Genomic DNA, 17,500 nt, shown 5'->3' with positions numbered 1-17,500 from the left:
AATTAACTGGAGGGGTAAATTAAACCGTAACCCAGCGCTTCCTCTTTGTGCCAGCTGTGAAGTCCAACCGCTTCCTGCTCCAAGTCGACCGCGCCAGGCCGCTAACCAGCTGGGCCACGTCTGACCGATTCACAATAATGAACGATTCGTGTTAAAATGTAACATATTAAACGACAAGCGTGAAAAGGAAAAAAAAACTAAAACAAAACCAAAACAAAGGAAGAGCTCTCCATAGCAGGGCGGCGGTGCCATGGCAGCACCTGAATGGCTATTCACCAAGTAGAGGACAATCGATGTAGCTGAATCAATGTAGTCGAAGAACAGAATGGGGGGAAAAAACAGAGGGCCAAATCCCTTTTCCTGCGAGCGTGCGTCAAACGGGTCAGCGGCTCACGCCGGGGAGCTGCGGGCGGGCGGCCGTGGCCCGAGAGCGAGCGAGCGAGGCTGGCCTCTGTTCGGGGTTATTCCACACCTGCAGCTGTTGAGACCGGCTGATACACAGACAATACCAGAGCTTAGGGAACCAAGAGGAGCATATGAACACTGGCATTGCATTAAAGGAAAGAGCGGACACACACACACACACACACACACACACACACACACACACACACACACACACACACACACACACACACACACACACACACACAGTATTGTGTAGACTTTAACTAAAGCATAATGTAGACTACAAGTCTACTGATGAGAACTAAATAAAAGACCCTTTTTTGTTTTTACGAGTACACTTTTAAAAGATTTAAGACTTTGCAAACAGCAACTCAAACACGCAGGTCGAAATACAGAAGAGCTTATCAAGGTCTTGGAATTTCAACAACACCACAGCCAAAATGATCCATGAGACCAAAAAACGAGTTCAGCTGGGGTTACATATGCCACTGTGGTGTGTAAGCTAATTGCCTGTGTGTTTGTGTGCATGTGTTTGTGTGTGTTTAGTGGCTCAGAGGTCAGTGTGCAGTGTGGGAGTGTGTGTAGTGGTCAGTGTAACTGAGGTTAGAGAGGATATGGGTCAGCACAACTCAAACCAGCTGCACCTCAAAGCTGGATACACACACACACACACACACACACACACACACACACACACACACACACACACACACACACACACACACACACACACACACACACACACACAGCATAAAACTCTGATGCAAACACACCCTGTTTTGCCCCCTACAGCCTATTAAAAAAACTTATTTGATTTTTTTGTTGAAGTTTGCATGTTTCCTTCACTCTTACATTTGCAAGCAAGTCAAAATCACCATTTTATCCTATTACCAACATATCTGTCATATCTGTTTGATGCAGTCCCACACCGTATATTACTACAAAAACCAGGTTTATTTGGATCAGTGTCAATTTTATTTCATCTTTTTTTATTAGTCAGCTCAAATTCGACTAATAAGGTTTGTTTTTTTTTTTTTACTTTTTATGGTTCAAAAATAAGACTCCAATACTCCCTTGATCCCCCTGATTAAACCAGCCATTACTACGTGACAGAGCAGCCTGAGAACTCTGCATTAAGAGATCAGGAGCACGGAGAATGGAGATCAGCACCCCGGCTCCATCGGCCATGTTTGACAGCTTGAGCGTGGGGCAGAGCTCCAGAAACCCTGAGACTCACACAGAGCTGTGGGAACCAGGGCGGCCCGGAACTGCTGCAGCGCCATGAGCCCAGCTGTCCCGCCTCCCGCCAGGCCTGAGCCCCGCCGTCTTGACCTGACCCCACTAATGGGCTGGCCGGCTCCCCACGCCAGCTTACAGCTCCTTACCGTCAGATCTGGCTCCGGTTTAAAAGGGAGGCGCCACCCGCAGACGGCCGCAGACGCCCACAGACGTCTGGGACGAGGCGCGCCACTTCAGTGGGGGAAACACCCCCACCTCTCCTGGCCTGAACACCAGCGTGGAACTCGCGCCAGGCTGGGTGTGAACGTGGGCACGCGGAGCCGCCACTTACGCCATCATCTTCCATTTTAAACAAGGGTTGGCCAAGTCCTCAGACTCTGAGCTAAGGGCTTTTAACTAACCAGCAAGAATGGCTATTGAGATACACTTCAGTGAAGAGTGTCTCATACAAGTGAATGAATATCTTCAAGAGAATCTAAAGGAATCGTCCAGACGCGCTGAAGCAGCTGTTTACGCCCTCGGACCGGGCAGACAACACCCTAGAGCTTGAGGAGGGGGGGGGGGGGGGTGTTAGCAGGTACGGGAACTCACCTGAGGAAGCTTCAGGCACGTGGAGGACACCTCGTACTCGATGTAGGCCGCGTCCGCCCCGCCGGCGTCTTTCCCTTCGGCCGTGTAGCACAGCCGCTGCGTCTGCTGTATCGCCGCGTCCAGGTCGGCCATGTCGTACACGCACAGGGCCGAGCGGGGCACGGGGGTGGGCGTGGACGCCTGTCCCGCGGCCATGGCGACGAAGAGGGCGTGGCGATCGTGGCGGGCGCCCAGCGTGGCCGCCTGGGCAAGGTTGTAGCCGGCGGAGCAGTCGAGCGGGACCTCCACGTACGAGTAGAAGCTGGAGTCTCCCACGCACACGCGCGACACGTAGGTCCGGTACTCACGCGTGTTCCGCGTGTCACGCCGCGAGAACAGGAAGTACACGTGCTTCCCGTGGAGGAACGCCTTCACGAACTGGTTGTTGTACTCTGAGTAGCTGCCCACCACCAGCTTGCCCAACTCCTCGTGCGAGAAGGCCGGGGCGGACTGTTGCGCGGCCAGCCGCCGCGTGGTGATGGGCGGGATCCCGCCGGGCCCCTTGCTGGTGTAGCCCCGCCCCACCAGCATGAGGCGTACGCCCATCTCCTCCACGACCACGCCCACGGAGGAGACGCGCGGGTTGTTGGCGGCCACGTACTGCGTGTCCACGGGGTTGGCCGTCTGGTACATCACCCGCGAGACATTCTGCAGACTGCGCTTCTCGCAGATGCCCTGCAGGACGGTCCCGCAGACGATCAGGCTCCGCCCCTCCTCCCCGTGCTCCTCCAGGAGGAGGAGCTTGTTGGTGTTGTCGGTGTCCCGGGCCTGGGTGCAGTAGCTGGGGTCGATGGGGGGCAAGCAGTCCGGGCTGTCGAGCTTGGGCCCCGTTTTGCTCCAGGACAGCAGCTGGAGGTCAGCGGAGAGGTGGTAGAGGGCGTTGACCGCCCCCACGTAGATGTGGCCAGAGCTGGAGTCCAGCAGCAGGTGATTGAGCTGGGAGTTGTGGAGCGGTGTGGAGGCGGCGTGGTCCGTGGGGCCCGCGCTCCTGGGGGATCGGCCGAGCGCAACGGGAAGAGAGGCTGACAGCAGGAGCAATGCCGGAGGCCACCACCAGAGGGCGAGGGGGAGCAGAAGGGGAGCAGCGGCTGGCATGGCACCCCCTTACCTGCTAGAGAGAGAGAGAGAGAGAGAGAGAGAGAGAGAGAGAGAGAGAGAGAGAGAGAGAGAGAGAGAGAGAGAGAGAGAGAGAGAGAGAGAGAGAGAGAGAGAGAGACCATGAGTGGGACAGATAATGAGAATATGGCAGTGTAAAGCAGGCAGGAACAGGAGAGGTAAAAGGAGAACGAAGAGCAATGGATGAAATCAAAGGGTGAAATGGAGAAGATAATAGAGAGATGAGAGCGAAGGAAAACAGAGCGAGAGTAGAGCAAGCGAGGGGGGAGTGTGTATGAAAGGAAGGAAGAGAAGGAAAGTAGAAGAGGAGGGGGAGAGAGGGAGAACGAGGGGGAGGAGATAACACACAGGAGAATGAGTTGAGGGATGGAAAATGTGGTAGGATATTAACAGGAAGGAAGCGCGTGGAAGGAGGAAAGGCAGATAGGTTGGACCCAAGCAGGGAGGGGAAGGGGTGAATCATAAGAAAAACGGAGAGAGAGGGAGAGGGAAAAAGAGAGAGAGATGTTACACAAGCACACCACAGACAGCATGCAGCACAGTGCATCAACACAAAGAGTCAGTGCTTCAAACGGACCCGTGCCCTTCAAAGTCCTGCCACCTTCACACAGGTAGCGCAGGACGGCAGTGGCCCAAACCTGACACGTCCTCCCCCGCCCCAAATCAAAGTGGCGCCTTCAACAGACAACAACAACACGCCGGGGCGGCTCAACTCCGGAGAGGCGGGGCGGGGCCGACCAAGTGCATTGCGTAACGAGGGCTACTTCAACCGCCACCGCAGGAGGAGAGCGGGTTTGAGTGTGAAGGCGGACGCAGGCCTTATTGCGGCCGCATCAAGAACACGAGAGACCACAAAACCAAAGCTCAGAGACTGAAGAGGACGCAAGACAGAACCCTATAGAACGAAAGAGGAAAGAAAAGGAAGAAAAGTTTCTGGCCGTGTAAGAGAGAGCGTGACTGGTGGAGAACGCGGTAGAAAGAGTGATGCTAAGAAGTTAAGTGCTAAATTATGCATGATGCCTGTAGCTGCTGCTTCTCGAGTTTATCTGATGAAGCTGTGAAATTAGTGTATGTTGGCTTCGAGCGAACACACACACGCACGCACACACGAACACACTCCAGTCCACAAACACACAAAACAGAAAGACACCTGGAACAGTTTGTACAGAGCTTTGAAAACAGCTCAGAACAAGAGGAAGAAGAGAAATCACAAAAACAGAAGCTCTCTGTTACTTTACCTACAAAAACCCCCACAGGACCTGGACCACTCTGATTAGAACCTTGACTAATCTCTGCCAAAACGCAGGACATACATATATTTTTTTCTCTTTTAGAACGAAATTATCAAAAGAGAGAGAGGGAGAGGGAGAGAGAGGGAGAATGAGCAGTTGGGGGGGAGAGTAGTCATCTTTAATTCATACTGCCGAAGCCCAAGTCTTGAGGGCCTGCCGCCGTTATATGAAAGATGAGAGAGAGAAGTTGCTGAGCTCCATCAGTATGCACAGCGTTTTACCTCCTCATCTCCACGGAGCCGCATCTCCTCTCTTCAAAGCTTCGGCTCAATGAAAGGACAGTTTGACACGCTGCCGAGATTAGCGCCTTCTTTTCAATTAGGCCCGGCGTGCTCCGCCGTGTTGTTTATGAGGAGAGATGGCGGAACGGCGTCCCATGCCCTACGCCCTGTGCCCCCCGCTGGAATCAACCCCCCCACCCCCTCGACGCATGAGGCTTTCTCAAGCAATTGCCTCGCTTAAAAAAAGGTGACCCAGCTTGAGGGTCTGCTGGTCTTAAGAAAACTACATTGTGCTAGCTTCTTTTATTTTAGCCATTTTTGGTGAGGTTCCACGCAGTGGTGCTGCTTCTTATAGTCAAACCACGCAACCTTGATGCAACCCTCGGCTGCCAGGAAAACAAAACGTGACGTTCACGGTTGTAGTGTGAATGGAAGTCGACGTCTTCAAATATAACAAACAGTTATGGCTTTTTGTCAGTGTTATCCATGGTATAGACGCAACACAATGGCTTGAAAGCACCGTTACCCTGAAGGGAGGGGGGTTATCCTCATGAAAGAGGGTGCTGTAGTGCGAGATGAAACAAGATGCAGGCAGGTATATACACTGGTATGTACAGGTATATACTGGTTTAAACTGGAACTCTGAGAAGAACTCTGAGAAGTCGTGATTATGGGCTCCTCATTATGGGTGCCTCATTAAAGTGTGAAAGTGTTTCAGTTCGGCGTTGACAGTAAGATTACGCAAGCTAGCTTTCCAACAGCCTGTGTGAACAGTTACGCAGGTCATGAAATTACGGTTTCTACACTCCAAGATGTGCACTATACGTCTCCCAGAGAAAACACTTTCATACAGACATCTGCTCCGTTATTTGGACCCGTTGAGGGTTCATCTCCAGCTCGATGTTTTGCATAAAATCTTTGATCTGTTGGTTGTGTGATGGGGGACTTGCATCCTTTCATTTAAATAAATTAGTTTCAGAAGACATATTCCATGATGTGTTAACTGGTTGCCGTCATTGAACGGTAGCATTGTTTCCTAATCTAGGGATCCTGGTGATTTGTTGAACTTTCTGGTTAGACTTGATAAACAGCTTGTTTATTAAAGGATGAAGATACATTGTTTGGGTCAGGCATGCCCAGTTAAGTCAAATTTTGCATTTAGGGTTCCAGGGAGTCTACGAGTAGAGGTTCTAGAAGTTCCTCCAACAATGAGAACATGGATCAGAACCTTCCATCAGGATCAGAGTTCTGCTTCTGAGGATCTTGTGCAAGACTCAAAAATCTGCATTCTGATTGATCAGCACAGGTGAAAAACCTACACGTGCTCTCTGAGGTGCGCAAGCAGGCCTTCCCGAGCAGAAACACCTGAAGATGTTCTACACAGGTGCTACCGCACACTGAAGACATGAAGATGCTTCCTCTGAGCTTCTGGAGGAAAAACTCTAAGGAAGACTGGAAACAAAAAGATGTAGGATTCCTATGAAAGACTAATGACAGAGACACAAATCACAGTTCTGATGCACCACACGTAAGGAAAAGCGAGGCTGGTCCAGGGGAGAAGGTGCACCCTGGCCAATGAATTAAGAGGTGGAACAGGGAGGTAGGGGGTAGTAAAAGGGTGTGTCGCCCTCAACATCCTCCCTGAAATCACAGCCAGGAGAAATGCATGCATGCACACACACACAGACAAGCCAGAGGATGTCTGAAGTCGCACAGCTTGTGTGTGTGTGTGTGTGTGTTTATAGCCCAGGAAGGCAATGGTACCGAACAAAAAGGCTGATAAAATAGAGTGCAGGGGGTCTCAATCGTTGTCAAAACAGCCAATTTCACAGCTCAAATTCAGCACAGGGCTTTCTGCAGTATCAGCATTCAACTAGAGCCCCCCTCCTCCACTCACACACACACACACACACACACACACACACAGTAAAAAGAAAGAAGCACCTTTGTGTACAGCAGGGCTGGGTGTGCCTGCACTCCGCTCCGACTCCCCCGTTTTCTCAGCAGAGAGAACGCGGCTGATTTTGTTTTCTGCAGCTATAGTAACGGAATCGGCCAGCCTGGTTTGGGTCGGGACCGAGTCTGCCGAACGGACCAGGACCTTTCTGGATCGCGGGGAAACAGAGGCACCGCGCTGGAGCGCCAAAGACTGTCGCTAATGTAATGAATTTTCTAAGCCATTAAGTCACTCAGATACCCAATTTGACCTTTGACACTAGCCACTTGTTTCCTGCTCTCACTGTCTCTCTCGCTCTTGTCAACAGTTTCCCCTGGCTGTTATCCCCCCTCTCTCTCTCTCTCTGTCTCCATTATTCATCTGTTCCTCTTCTGGTCAGTGGTGTGGAGTGAACACATACTTGCTGTGATATTGGGCTCACTGCACTCTGCTGTCAAAAGTTCCACCCATTACCCTCAGAAAAAGGCGTCTGAGCAATTACAGTGTGTGTGTGTGTGTGTGTGTGTGTGTGTGTGTGTGTGTGTGTGTGTGTGTGTGTCCCATCTTCTGCTTGGCTTCACCATGCAGGAGAGAAATACTGACTGAAATAAACACACACACACCTACCTAATGGCAGACAGATAAGACACAGTGACTCAGACACATACAAAATGCTGAAGGTCACCACACATAAAGCAAACACCTTACACTAAAGATAAAAAGATGTGCACGTGTTCTCCCTCCATACAAAGTAACAAAGTGTATGTGCGGAAACAGAAGACGACAGTTTGTGCTGTTTGACTGGGTGAGAAACATTTGCGTGTGACCCGAACTGTTTGGTCCAGTGTAGCTTCAGCCATGACTGTATGAACACACATGGCTCCTTAGAGGAAGATGCCTCCAGGGGCACGCTACGAACTGAGCTACACTACCTAGAGCTACGCTACCTAGAGCTACGCTACCTAGAGCTATGCTAACTAAAATTTCCCACTGAACTCTAATGGAAAAACACTCATATTAGCATAAATTAGTAAAATCACTGAATACAAATGAGGCTCCGTTTGCACAGAGCTGATGGGAAGAGCCATGAAGGCAGTGGGGCGTGTGAAGCAGGCGTGGTTCACGTTGGCCCGGGCAGGCGAGAATGCCACCCCTGGGGATGAGGGCACACAACGGGCAGCCACACCCACTCCAGCAAGCTCCTCAACACGTCCCAGTGTGCGACTGGGAGCAGGCACAAAGACACAAAGACTTGTATGAGCATTTCACACAAGATATATATACACACACACACACACACACGAACAGCATGCACACAAATCATTTCACACATGACAGACACACAAACACACCAAGCATTTCACACACACACACACACACACACACACACACACACACACACACACACACACACACACACACACACACACACACACACACACACACACACACACACACACACACACAAGCATTTCACACATGACATACAGCAGCAGCAGCACAAGCATCTCAGGACAACGGAGGCATTCTGAAGACAGCCATTGATTATTATAGCTCTAGTTCCCCCTTTGGAAAAGAGAACAGAGAGAGAGAGAGAGAGAGAGAGAGAGAGGCACAGAGAGAGAGATGGAGGGGAACACAGATAGAGAATGAGGGGGAGGGGGGGACTGGGATTTATAAGTCTCTTTGATGCCAAGCATGAGAGTGTCAGCACACCAAGTGTGTGTGTGTGCGCACGTGTGTGTGTGTATATAAGAGAGAGTGTGTGCGCCTGGGGTGTGCAGTGGTTTAATCACCACCTCTATGCAGTGGGGGGGGGGGGATCATTACCATACTATACTCAAAACGAGTGGGTGGCGGGGGGTGGGGGTGGTGGAACAGGCGGAGGCTAATACTCTAATACTCAAGGAAGTACAGAAAAAGAGGGAAGAAAATGGGAAGAAGAAAGAATAGCGCATGAAGACCAGAGGGAGGAAGGAGAAGGCAGCGGGATCAAATAATGCAATTAGCAATGTAGCCACCTGAATATTTCATCAGTTTGGAACAGTGCAGTAGAGGCAGTTTCCTAACACATCAGTCGCTCTCTCTCTCTCTCTCTCTCTCTCTCTCTCTCTCTCTCTCTCTCTCTCTCTCTCTCCGTCTAAACTCCGCTATCTTTCCCGCCTGTTTCAATCTGTCCTCCGTCCTTTTCCCCACTTCCTCCTCTTCCTCATCCTCCCCTCATGCCTCCCAACTGAGCCCATGAATATTTCTGTGCACATTTCAAATGCACTGGAATATTTGAGATCATCAAGTCATTGGTGCGTGCGAACACAGGTTAGCAGGGGCACTACCGAATGCTCGTTCAAGAATTTCCATCGGAATGGTGTGGGGTGTGGGGGAGGCAGATTCCAACCAATCACAGTCCACTTTGTCTAATTACCACCTCTCAGAATAAACAAATATGATGATGCCATCTCGTTCTGATGCTAATGACCCTTAATGACCACTCGGGGGGGTAAGAATGGCGCTCTAATAACTCGCCGCGATAAAGACAAGATTGGTACTTCGCTGTAACGATGAAGTGACTCGACACTTAACGGCAATAACACAGCACACTTAATCTTGATCAGATGAAGGCACCGTGGTGGATGAGAGGCGGGCGCAGGGTCAGGAAGGAATCACCGCCTCCACGCTGCAGCGCCACAGCCTGGTGCAAACTGACACACTGTCTGCACTTAAAGGAAAAACAAATCAAGAGGCTTCCTGCCATATGATTATGATTACGAGGTATCACCTCAGCTCTCGTTTTCACACTGCCACACACACTCCTCCTCTCCAGTTCTCTCGCCCCCCCACCACACACACACACACACACACACACACACACACACACACACACACAATCGGCTTTCATCACCATCCTGTCAAGCATCTGTGTGTGGCGATGCACTGTTAATTACTTGACGGGAGCTGATAAACACACTGCTCGACTGCAAGCCAAGATAAAGCTGGAAGTTCCGCGGTTTGATGACAAATACAGATATGAATACATGGGTACATACACCACACAACGATAAATTAACATACACTGTTGAATCACCCTTTAAGGTGTTTAATTGTGCATAACTTTCACTCACACACACACATGCAGACGCATACGTCAACTTAACTTTGGGACTTGTGCAGTGTCCACAAGTACCGTATATATCCCTATATATTTGTAGAAAATAATTATTTAAAAATCAGTCAGTGGAACCGACCATCCTTTAAAATCAGGACCTGCAAAACTGAATGCCGAGTGTCTGGGCTATCTAGAACGTCTTCACCTGTCCTCATGGTTCTGACACCTTTATCAAGTCAGTTATTTTCCTGAACACTCCAATGCCAATAAACGATGCCGTTTATTGAACGATGGTGCTGCAGGCTTCAGAAGGCAACTCAAAACAGCCCAATTTCTGGTTTTGGGCCTTTTAAAAGCAACTAAAACAGCTGTGGTTTTGTTTTCAGGCTTCAGAGAGCAAGTTAAACAGCTAATTTTTGTGTTGGTGCGGCTGCCTAGGCCTTGCTCACCACTCTGTGTAATGGACCTTTTAATGTCAGAAAACACTTAAGCCAGCTGTGAGGTTGGAGTGTTTGGCGTGCGTGTGCCAGGCAGGGGTTTGGAGCAGGTCTGAATGCTCCCCAACACATTTACGAGTCTTCACAGTTTACAAGCCCACAGCTCTCTTTGAACAGAGGGAATAGGCACAAATTCACATGGGGAATAAAAATTTTCAAATTAACGGGGGGGGGGGGGGGGGGGTGGGGTTGTTTATTGGTGTGAGGTTCATGCAGAATGCAGAACACTAAAAAGAGAATGTCAATAGAGAAGCAGATTAGAGCCCCATGGAAGATTACACCTCCGTGTGCTGAAGGCAAGGTAGACAACGCAAGAGCTCCCGAGAGCAGACGAGGGGAGACAGGAGGGGAGGGGAGGAGAGGGGCGAGGTGTTTAGACAGGAGACAATAGAGTGATAATGAGACAGAGTGAAGGAGTGTGAGAGAGTGTGCACACACGCAGATGCACATGTACGTGCGGGCGTGTGACTTCTCGTGTAGGTGAGAGGGAGAAGAATAAGCTGTGTGTGTGTGTGTGTGTGTGCATGTAGAAGTGTGCAAATACACGTGTTGGAGTGGGAGAGACAGTGAGAAAACCAAAAGAGAAAAAGTGAGTGTGTGTGTGTGGTGGGAGAGATTCTAGTTTGATTCTGCCACCATGTCTCTGCTATTCGAATGAGTGACAGCACACTTACACCTCCCATGAGGCTAATACAATAACTAGTCATACTTACAGAGGCACTGTGGAAGAATGGTCTGAATACATGTGCAATTAAATATCTAGTTATTCTCTGATTAGCTTCTAATGGATTCACCAAAGGTGCGCAACAGATTCCTGCATGTGGCTCCTCACCGACGTCATATTAGTATAATTACAGTCTTGTGGGTGTTCATGCTGATTGGTGCAACTGTCGGAAAATGTAACCGTATAAAAAATACCGCATGCTTCTGGAGCGGATAAATATTCCAATAACGTATAACACTGCTAAAAATACATAAAACTTTTAAGATACGCCCAAATTCAATCCCAGCACATATTAAAATGGAGACCGCATATAACAAAGGAAGAGCCGCATCCAATAGTCTGGTACAGTATTTGATTATTGCATGACAGAGAGGCTCTTGCATTAGTTGAAAAACTGGTTTCCTTTTCACGCTTTCTCCTCTGGCTCGGGGATATATATACATATATTAAAAAAGCACAGTGCTGATTATTAAAATAGAACTTATGCGCGAGAACTCAAGGACTCTCTCGCGCTCTCTCGGAGGCCCGTTTCAGGCTCCGGTGAGCCCATGTTCCGGGTGGTTTAGGCGCGAGCGCACCTGAAGGGGCAGCGCGCGCGTCACAATGGCTCGCGAACAAAAAAAAAAAAACACCTAACCTGGGCTCACTGGTCAGACAAAGAAACCCGGAAGAACACCGTTTTAGACTGACTAAATAACAACATTACAACAATAACAACATTCAACTCCGTGAAGGTTTCAGCTGACCTCAGATCATCAAATAACTTGTAATCCACGCCTAAAGCAATTCAAAGCATTCTGCCAACAAAAGTTCGCCATGCACTCACACTCAACTCACGTTTGAGCCACCACACATCTCCATAAGCGGTTAACCACGCAAAGTGAAATAAACCAATCGGTCTAACAACGCAGCGACAACGTGGATATTTAAAGTTCGTGCATTGCGTTACTTACTTTATTCAGCTGCGCAGAGTTTCATCTCGTTAAAGTACAGAGGGAGACTATTGTTGTCACGTACAGAACAACAACAAAAGCCTTGCACAGAAACAGCAGCAGCCGTCGCTACCCTATAGACCCTGTAAATCCCATTATGCGTGTGTTACATTGTTGGGAAGCAGCTAAGATTAGAGAGAGCAGCGCGAGCCGACCCTGGTGGGAATAGGCGGGGCTTTTAACACATCCCAAAAGCCAGTCGCAGATGAAATGCCTCTGAAAGGCGGGGTCTCCTCACTTAATATTTAATTTCCCTTATCTTACGCGCGAATTTAAAACAAGCCACGGTGCATGTTAAAGCTCGCGCCCCCGCCCAGATTGGACTCTAGTGATCCTTTAGCAGGGCGCGCGACCACGCCTCTCGAGACACAGCTGGACACAACAGATGAATTTTGGCACCAGTCTGCCTCTGTTAAACCGGTGTTTGACATAGTCACATTGCGGACTATCGAGCATTGCTCAAACCAAACGCCTCGTATGTTTAATAGATTTTTTTTCTCCTGGATTTATTTGTCGAATTTCGCCCGGCTGCGACAGTTTGCACGAAGGCAAGCTGACGTCGTGCAACGTCGATTGTCAAAAAAAGCTAAACAAAAAAGAAAACATAAACATAAATAATACATTAAAAACAAATGGGAAATGAACCGTGTGTTTAAAAGGATACGAAAACATCTGCAAACATTCAGAGTGAGTTTAGCAGGGCCTGAAATGACATTACCCTATGTGAAGCAACCACATCACTAGCTGTTTCTTAGCCACTTTGTTCATAGCGTGAGTGAGAGAGAACGGGAGCCGCGGTGGCGGGAGAACACCGGGGACGGTGTCTCGAGCGAGCCGCGCGAGCCGCGCTCTGGCCGGGTGGGCACGGAGATGGAGGGAGATCTCAGCCGGGACTGTTTGCCCAGCAGTGAAGAGTCCTCATCAAACCCCCTTATAAAATATTAATCCTCCTCACAAAGACCTTCCACTGCACACACCAGATAAAAGAGGAACAGGAGGAAGAGGAGGGTGAGAGACGAGTAGACAGATGGACAGATAGGAAGATGAGGAGAATGAGTAGACCAAAAGGTAGAGAGAGAGGGATGGGGAGAGGGGAAAAAGGAGAGAAGTGAAAGGGCATAAGGGGAGGATGAAAGTCATGTGGAGAGAAGGAGAGATGAGGAAAGTAAACAAACGGAAATAAAAGAAACGGAGATGGAGAAAGACAGAGAGAGAGATAAAGAAAGAGAGAGAGTGTGTGAGAGAAAATGACTGAGGCAGGCAGATTGAAAGCGAGGAAGACAGGGTAATGAATGGCCGTGCGGGTGGAGGGGGTGGGGTGAAGAGGTGACACTCAGTAATTGGGGGGAAATGTGTCTGACGGTGGGAGGAAACCATTATTGGCAGGTGGAACAAAAATGTACGCATCCCCGAAATAATGAAGAGAGCGGGGGAAGAGAGGAGGGGCACACTCACGCCGCGCGCCGGCGACACCAGTTAAAAACACAGCACCGGGGAAAAAACTGGCCTCTTATCAATTAATAGCAATTGGCTTTGCATAAAATGGTGGGTTTTTTTTTTTTTTTTTTTTAAACACTGCAATTATGAGTCCAGAATAGCAGCGGTGTGCGTGTGTGTGGGGGGGAAGCGTATGCTCGCGGGCTTGGCAGAGGCGTGAGCGGCCCAACAGTTGTCTGCGGCGAGCTGTTTACACTGCCAAAGCCAAGGGCTGCAGCTCGGAACCAGACAATGGGGGGATTTGTTCGGTAGAGGCAACCCTGCTCTCTGCTTCCAAGCACGCCCGGTTGGCACGCCAAGGACAGGCACTCAATGGGCTTGGTCGCGCACGCACACGTGCACACGCTGCATTCACCAAGTCCGCCCGTCTGTCCGTGCATCCGTGTGTCCGTGCAGGAGTAGAAGAACACACAAAGGAACGTTCTGGAACGGACTGCAGAATGGTGCCTCAAAGCAATAATCAATTGTGTTTTGAATAATTGAGTGTGAATATGGTAGGTATGGTTCTCTGAGGAGGACAACACACACACACACACAAACACACACCAATAAAGAGACAACAGGGAAACCTGAAAATACCAGAGAAGCAAATCAGAGCAGGGTTTCTGTGAATGTCGCTCACGGCCTCTGACAGCAAAGCTGCTGACGGCTGTGAGAAGCAGACGGCAGCGGCCGGGTTTCCTGTGGCTGTGCATGGAGTGGGTGGTGTGAGAGGCTGCGTGTGTGGAGCGGGTGGTGTGAGAAGCTGCACCACCTGCTCTGTGCAGCGGTGCTTAGAACAGCAGTGCATGTGCTCAGCGCAACAAAGTCACACCTGTGAAAACACCAGAGAAACCCAGCTGCACAGATGCAGGACAGGGAAATGCCCAGAGAACCAGATCCCCCCCCCCCTCCCCACACACACACACACACACAGCACACACTACTACTTTTCTGTTCAGTGTCAGTGATATGTCGATGATGTTACACTGCGTTCATTTAATCTCCTTCAGGTTAAAGATTACCAATCTGAGCACAGTCACTTTACATGGGGACCACGATATGGACCACTGGAGTCACACAGATTTCATGACATGACCTGTAATTAAACCACAGCAGTCAGTGCTGGTGCTCATACTCAGTAGTCTGGAGTAGGAGTCAGGGGTCAGAGTTCATCCCTGCAGACTCCAAGTGTGTGACTGTTTTTTTGTAAATTAATAAATGGTGGACATATAACCCATTTGAGTGCAAGGTTTGTGTGTGAGCATGTGTCTGTGTTTGACTGTAAACTGCCTTGACTATGAAGAAAATTAGAAATGAAAATACATGAAATTAAAATACATTTTAGTTTTTATTTCAGATTTTTTATAAATCATGTTTTAAAGGTAAAAGGCCAAACACATCTTTAGGGTCAGGCTTAGCAGAATGCTATTACATATAGTTAATTATACATCATACATGTGACACATTCTGACAATGAAAACAAATGTGTGTGTGTACATGCATGTAAGTGTACTTGTGTGTGTGTGCATACCCTTAAGCGAATGAGTGAAAGATACTGATTGTGTTCCAGTTTTATGCAACCCCCCCCACCCCCGGTGCGTGTCTGTCCTCCATGGCCCTCTCCCTCTCTCCCCTCCACACAGTGGTCCTCACTCATTCTGTCCCAGCTGAAGCGTGCTTGCCTGTCACAGAACCAAAGCGGGACTCCATAAAGCTGGCCAGTGTGCGTGGGGAACGGAAGCGCCGCGACCTTCCCTCGTCTGGGACGGCGCTCGGGCGAGCTCTCAATGCCGCCACTGTGGCCGCCCATGACCTCCGACCCCTGCTCTGCTCTGCAGGGCTTGCTTTTGACGAGACAAGCCAACCGTGCGTCTGTCGGAGTGGAAGGCCTGAGCAGAATAATAATTCTGAGGACAATTCGATTCAGTCCTCCGAGAGTGAGGAGAGACGATTGCTCCCGGATCCGCAGAAATGCAAACAGGCCTTAATCACATTTACATGCTGCAGTATTTCATGGACTGTGACTAAACGCTTTGACTCCAGACCCAAACGTTGTGTTTTGACCTGTTAACAGCACTTATGAGGACCGCACAGGGGGTCCATACTGCTCATGTGTGCTGCACATGATATGAATGAATGTTCGATTTTATATAGCGCCTTTCAAGATAACCAAGGTCGCTTTACAATTTTAACACAGGTACAAGTCTTACACGACCAATCACACGCCGGCGAGAAGCAGCAGCCAATTCCGTACAGTGTACTGTCTACTGGGATCCACAGCCCCCCAGGGGACTGAATGGGGAAGAGGACCCTAGGGACAGAGCGCCATCCACCACTGGGCATACAAGCATACACACTCAGACAACTGTTTTTACAGGACATGAGGAGACACACAGTCACACACTCAGGGAGAATTTGTCAGGGAACGCCAGTTTACTTAACCTCCATGTTTTTTACCTCTATGTTTTTGGACTGTGGGAGGAAATCCACGCAGACACAGGGACAACATGGACATTCCACTCAGACAGGGACTTGAACCCAAGACCCCAGTGCTGAGCAGTGTTGCGAATAACGCCGTTAAAAATAACGGCGTTAGGTAACGGCGTCATTTTGTCAGTAACGGGATAATATAATTAGTTACTTTTCCTGTCGTTACAACGCCGTTTACGTTACTGGTCATTAAAAGCGGTGTGTTACTATATATTGATATACTAATGCGAGCGGACCGCTGCCCAGGCTAGTGAGGAGTAACAGATCTCGATAGGTCACAGTTCTCTGTGTAACACCTGTTTAACTTAACAAGTCAGTAAGCGATTAGCTAAGGCAGCGTTATGGTAGCCAATCAGAGCCAGTGATTTTACACGCGTGCCGAAGCACACCAGTGACACACGACACAAACGGAGAAGAGGCAGAAATGGCGTCAGAAGCAAGCCGAAGAAAATTAGCATTTTCAAGACGCTACAAACATTATTTAAGAAAATACTTGAAGTTCCTGAATGTCTACCAGACTGGGTATTTGATTTATTTAATTAAGAATAGAGGTTTTATTGTTAAGTTTACTTCTGTTGTGAACAAACCAGTTGTCTCAGGTTGAGAGAATTTAATTTAATTTCATAGATGTAAATGCACTTTATATAGTGTAACTGTTTACTTTTGCTTTTTTTTTTTTCTTCAAAGATTTGGGATTTTAAAGGATTTTATCCTGCACTGGTCTGTGGATGTGCAATAAATATCAAAAGTTAAACAATTTTCTGATCTACTCATTTCAACTGACTGTGAAAACTGCTTTAAAAAAAAACTTAATTGGCATATAACCTTTTTTTAACTGTAACGCAAATAGTTACTTTCCCTGGTAACGAGTTACTTTTATTATAGAGTAATTCAGTTACTAACTCAGTTACTTTTTTGAACAAGTAGTGAGTAACTATAACTAATTACTTTTTTAAAGTAACGTTCCCAACACTGGTGCTGAGAGGCATACGTGCTGAGCCCCTCCCCCCATTGAGAGCCCCTCCCCTCCCATATTTTGCCAGGATTCAGGAAAAACCCTTAATCCTGGGCAGTCATCAAGAACGACTTGATAGGTCAGGCTACCCACGGCACACAGGTTCTGTAACACTGTGTAACAAACAATGAACTGCATGTACTGTAACCCACTGGTGATATTATATGTACATATGTACATATATGATATGTAGAACAATTATGTAGAACAATTTCTGCTATGAAATGATACATCTTTCAAATGATGATGAAATGATCCTATATCATAACACATACTTTAACGTAAAGAATAATCACCACATACCAACAAAAAAAAGCACCTAAGCAAAGAGCCAGTACAATTATAACTACGGATGAAA

General features: G+C 48.6%; 1 protein-coding gene across 4 annotated transcripts in view; it reads right to left on the bottom strand.

Moving 5' to 3' along the window:
* The window catches only part of plxnb3 (plexin B3), a 52,857-nt gene that overhangs the window by 25,467 nt on the left and 9,890 nt on the right, over positions 1–17,500 (bottom strand). The window contains exons 1-2 of one of the 4 annotated variants that reach the window (XM_077004039.1): positions 12,120–12,304; positions 2,239–3,388 (exon numbers count right to left, since the gene is read on the bottom strand). In XM_077004039.1, the coding sequence (XP_076860154.1) occupies positions 2,239–3,372 (1,134 nt within the window). In that variant the 5' untranslated portion in view covers positions 3,373–3,388; positions 12,120–12,304. Of the gene's footprint in view, positions 1–2,238; positions 3,389–12,119; positions 12,305–17,500 lie in introns of those variants that run through there. The other 3 variants (XM_077004041.1, XM_077004040.1, XM_077004042.1) reach the window with 3 other exon arrangements.

This window comes from Brachyhypopomus gauderio, chromosome 4 (genome assembly GCF_052324685.1).
Source record: "Brachyhypopomus gauderio isolate BG-103 chromosome 4, BGAUD_0.2, whole genome shotgun sequence".
Classification (NCBI taxonomy): domain Eukaryota; kingdom Metazoa; phylum Chordata; class Actinopteri; order Gymnotiformes; family Hypopomidae; genus Brachyhypopomus; species Brachyhypopomus gauderio.
Note: the sequence above shows the minus strand (reverse complement) of the source record. Positions and strands in the feature narration are given on the sequence as shown.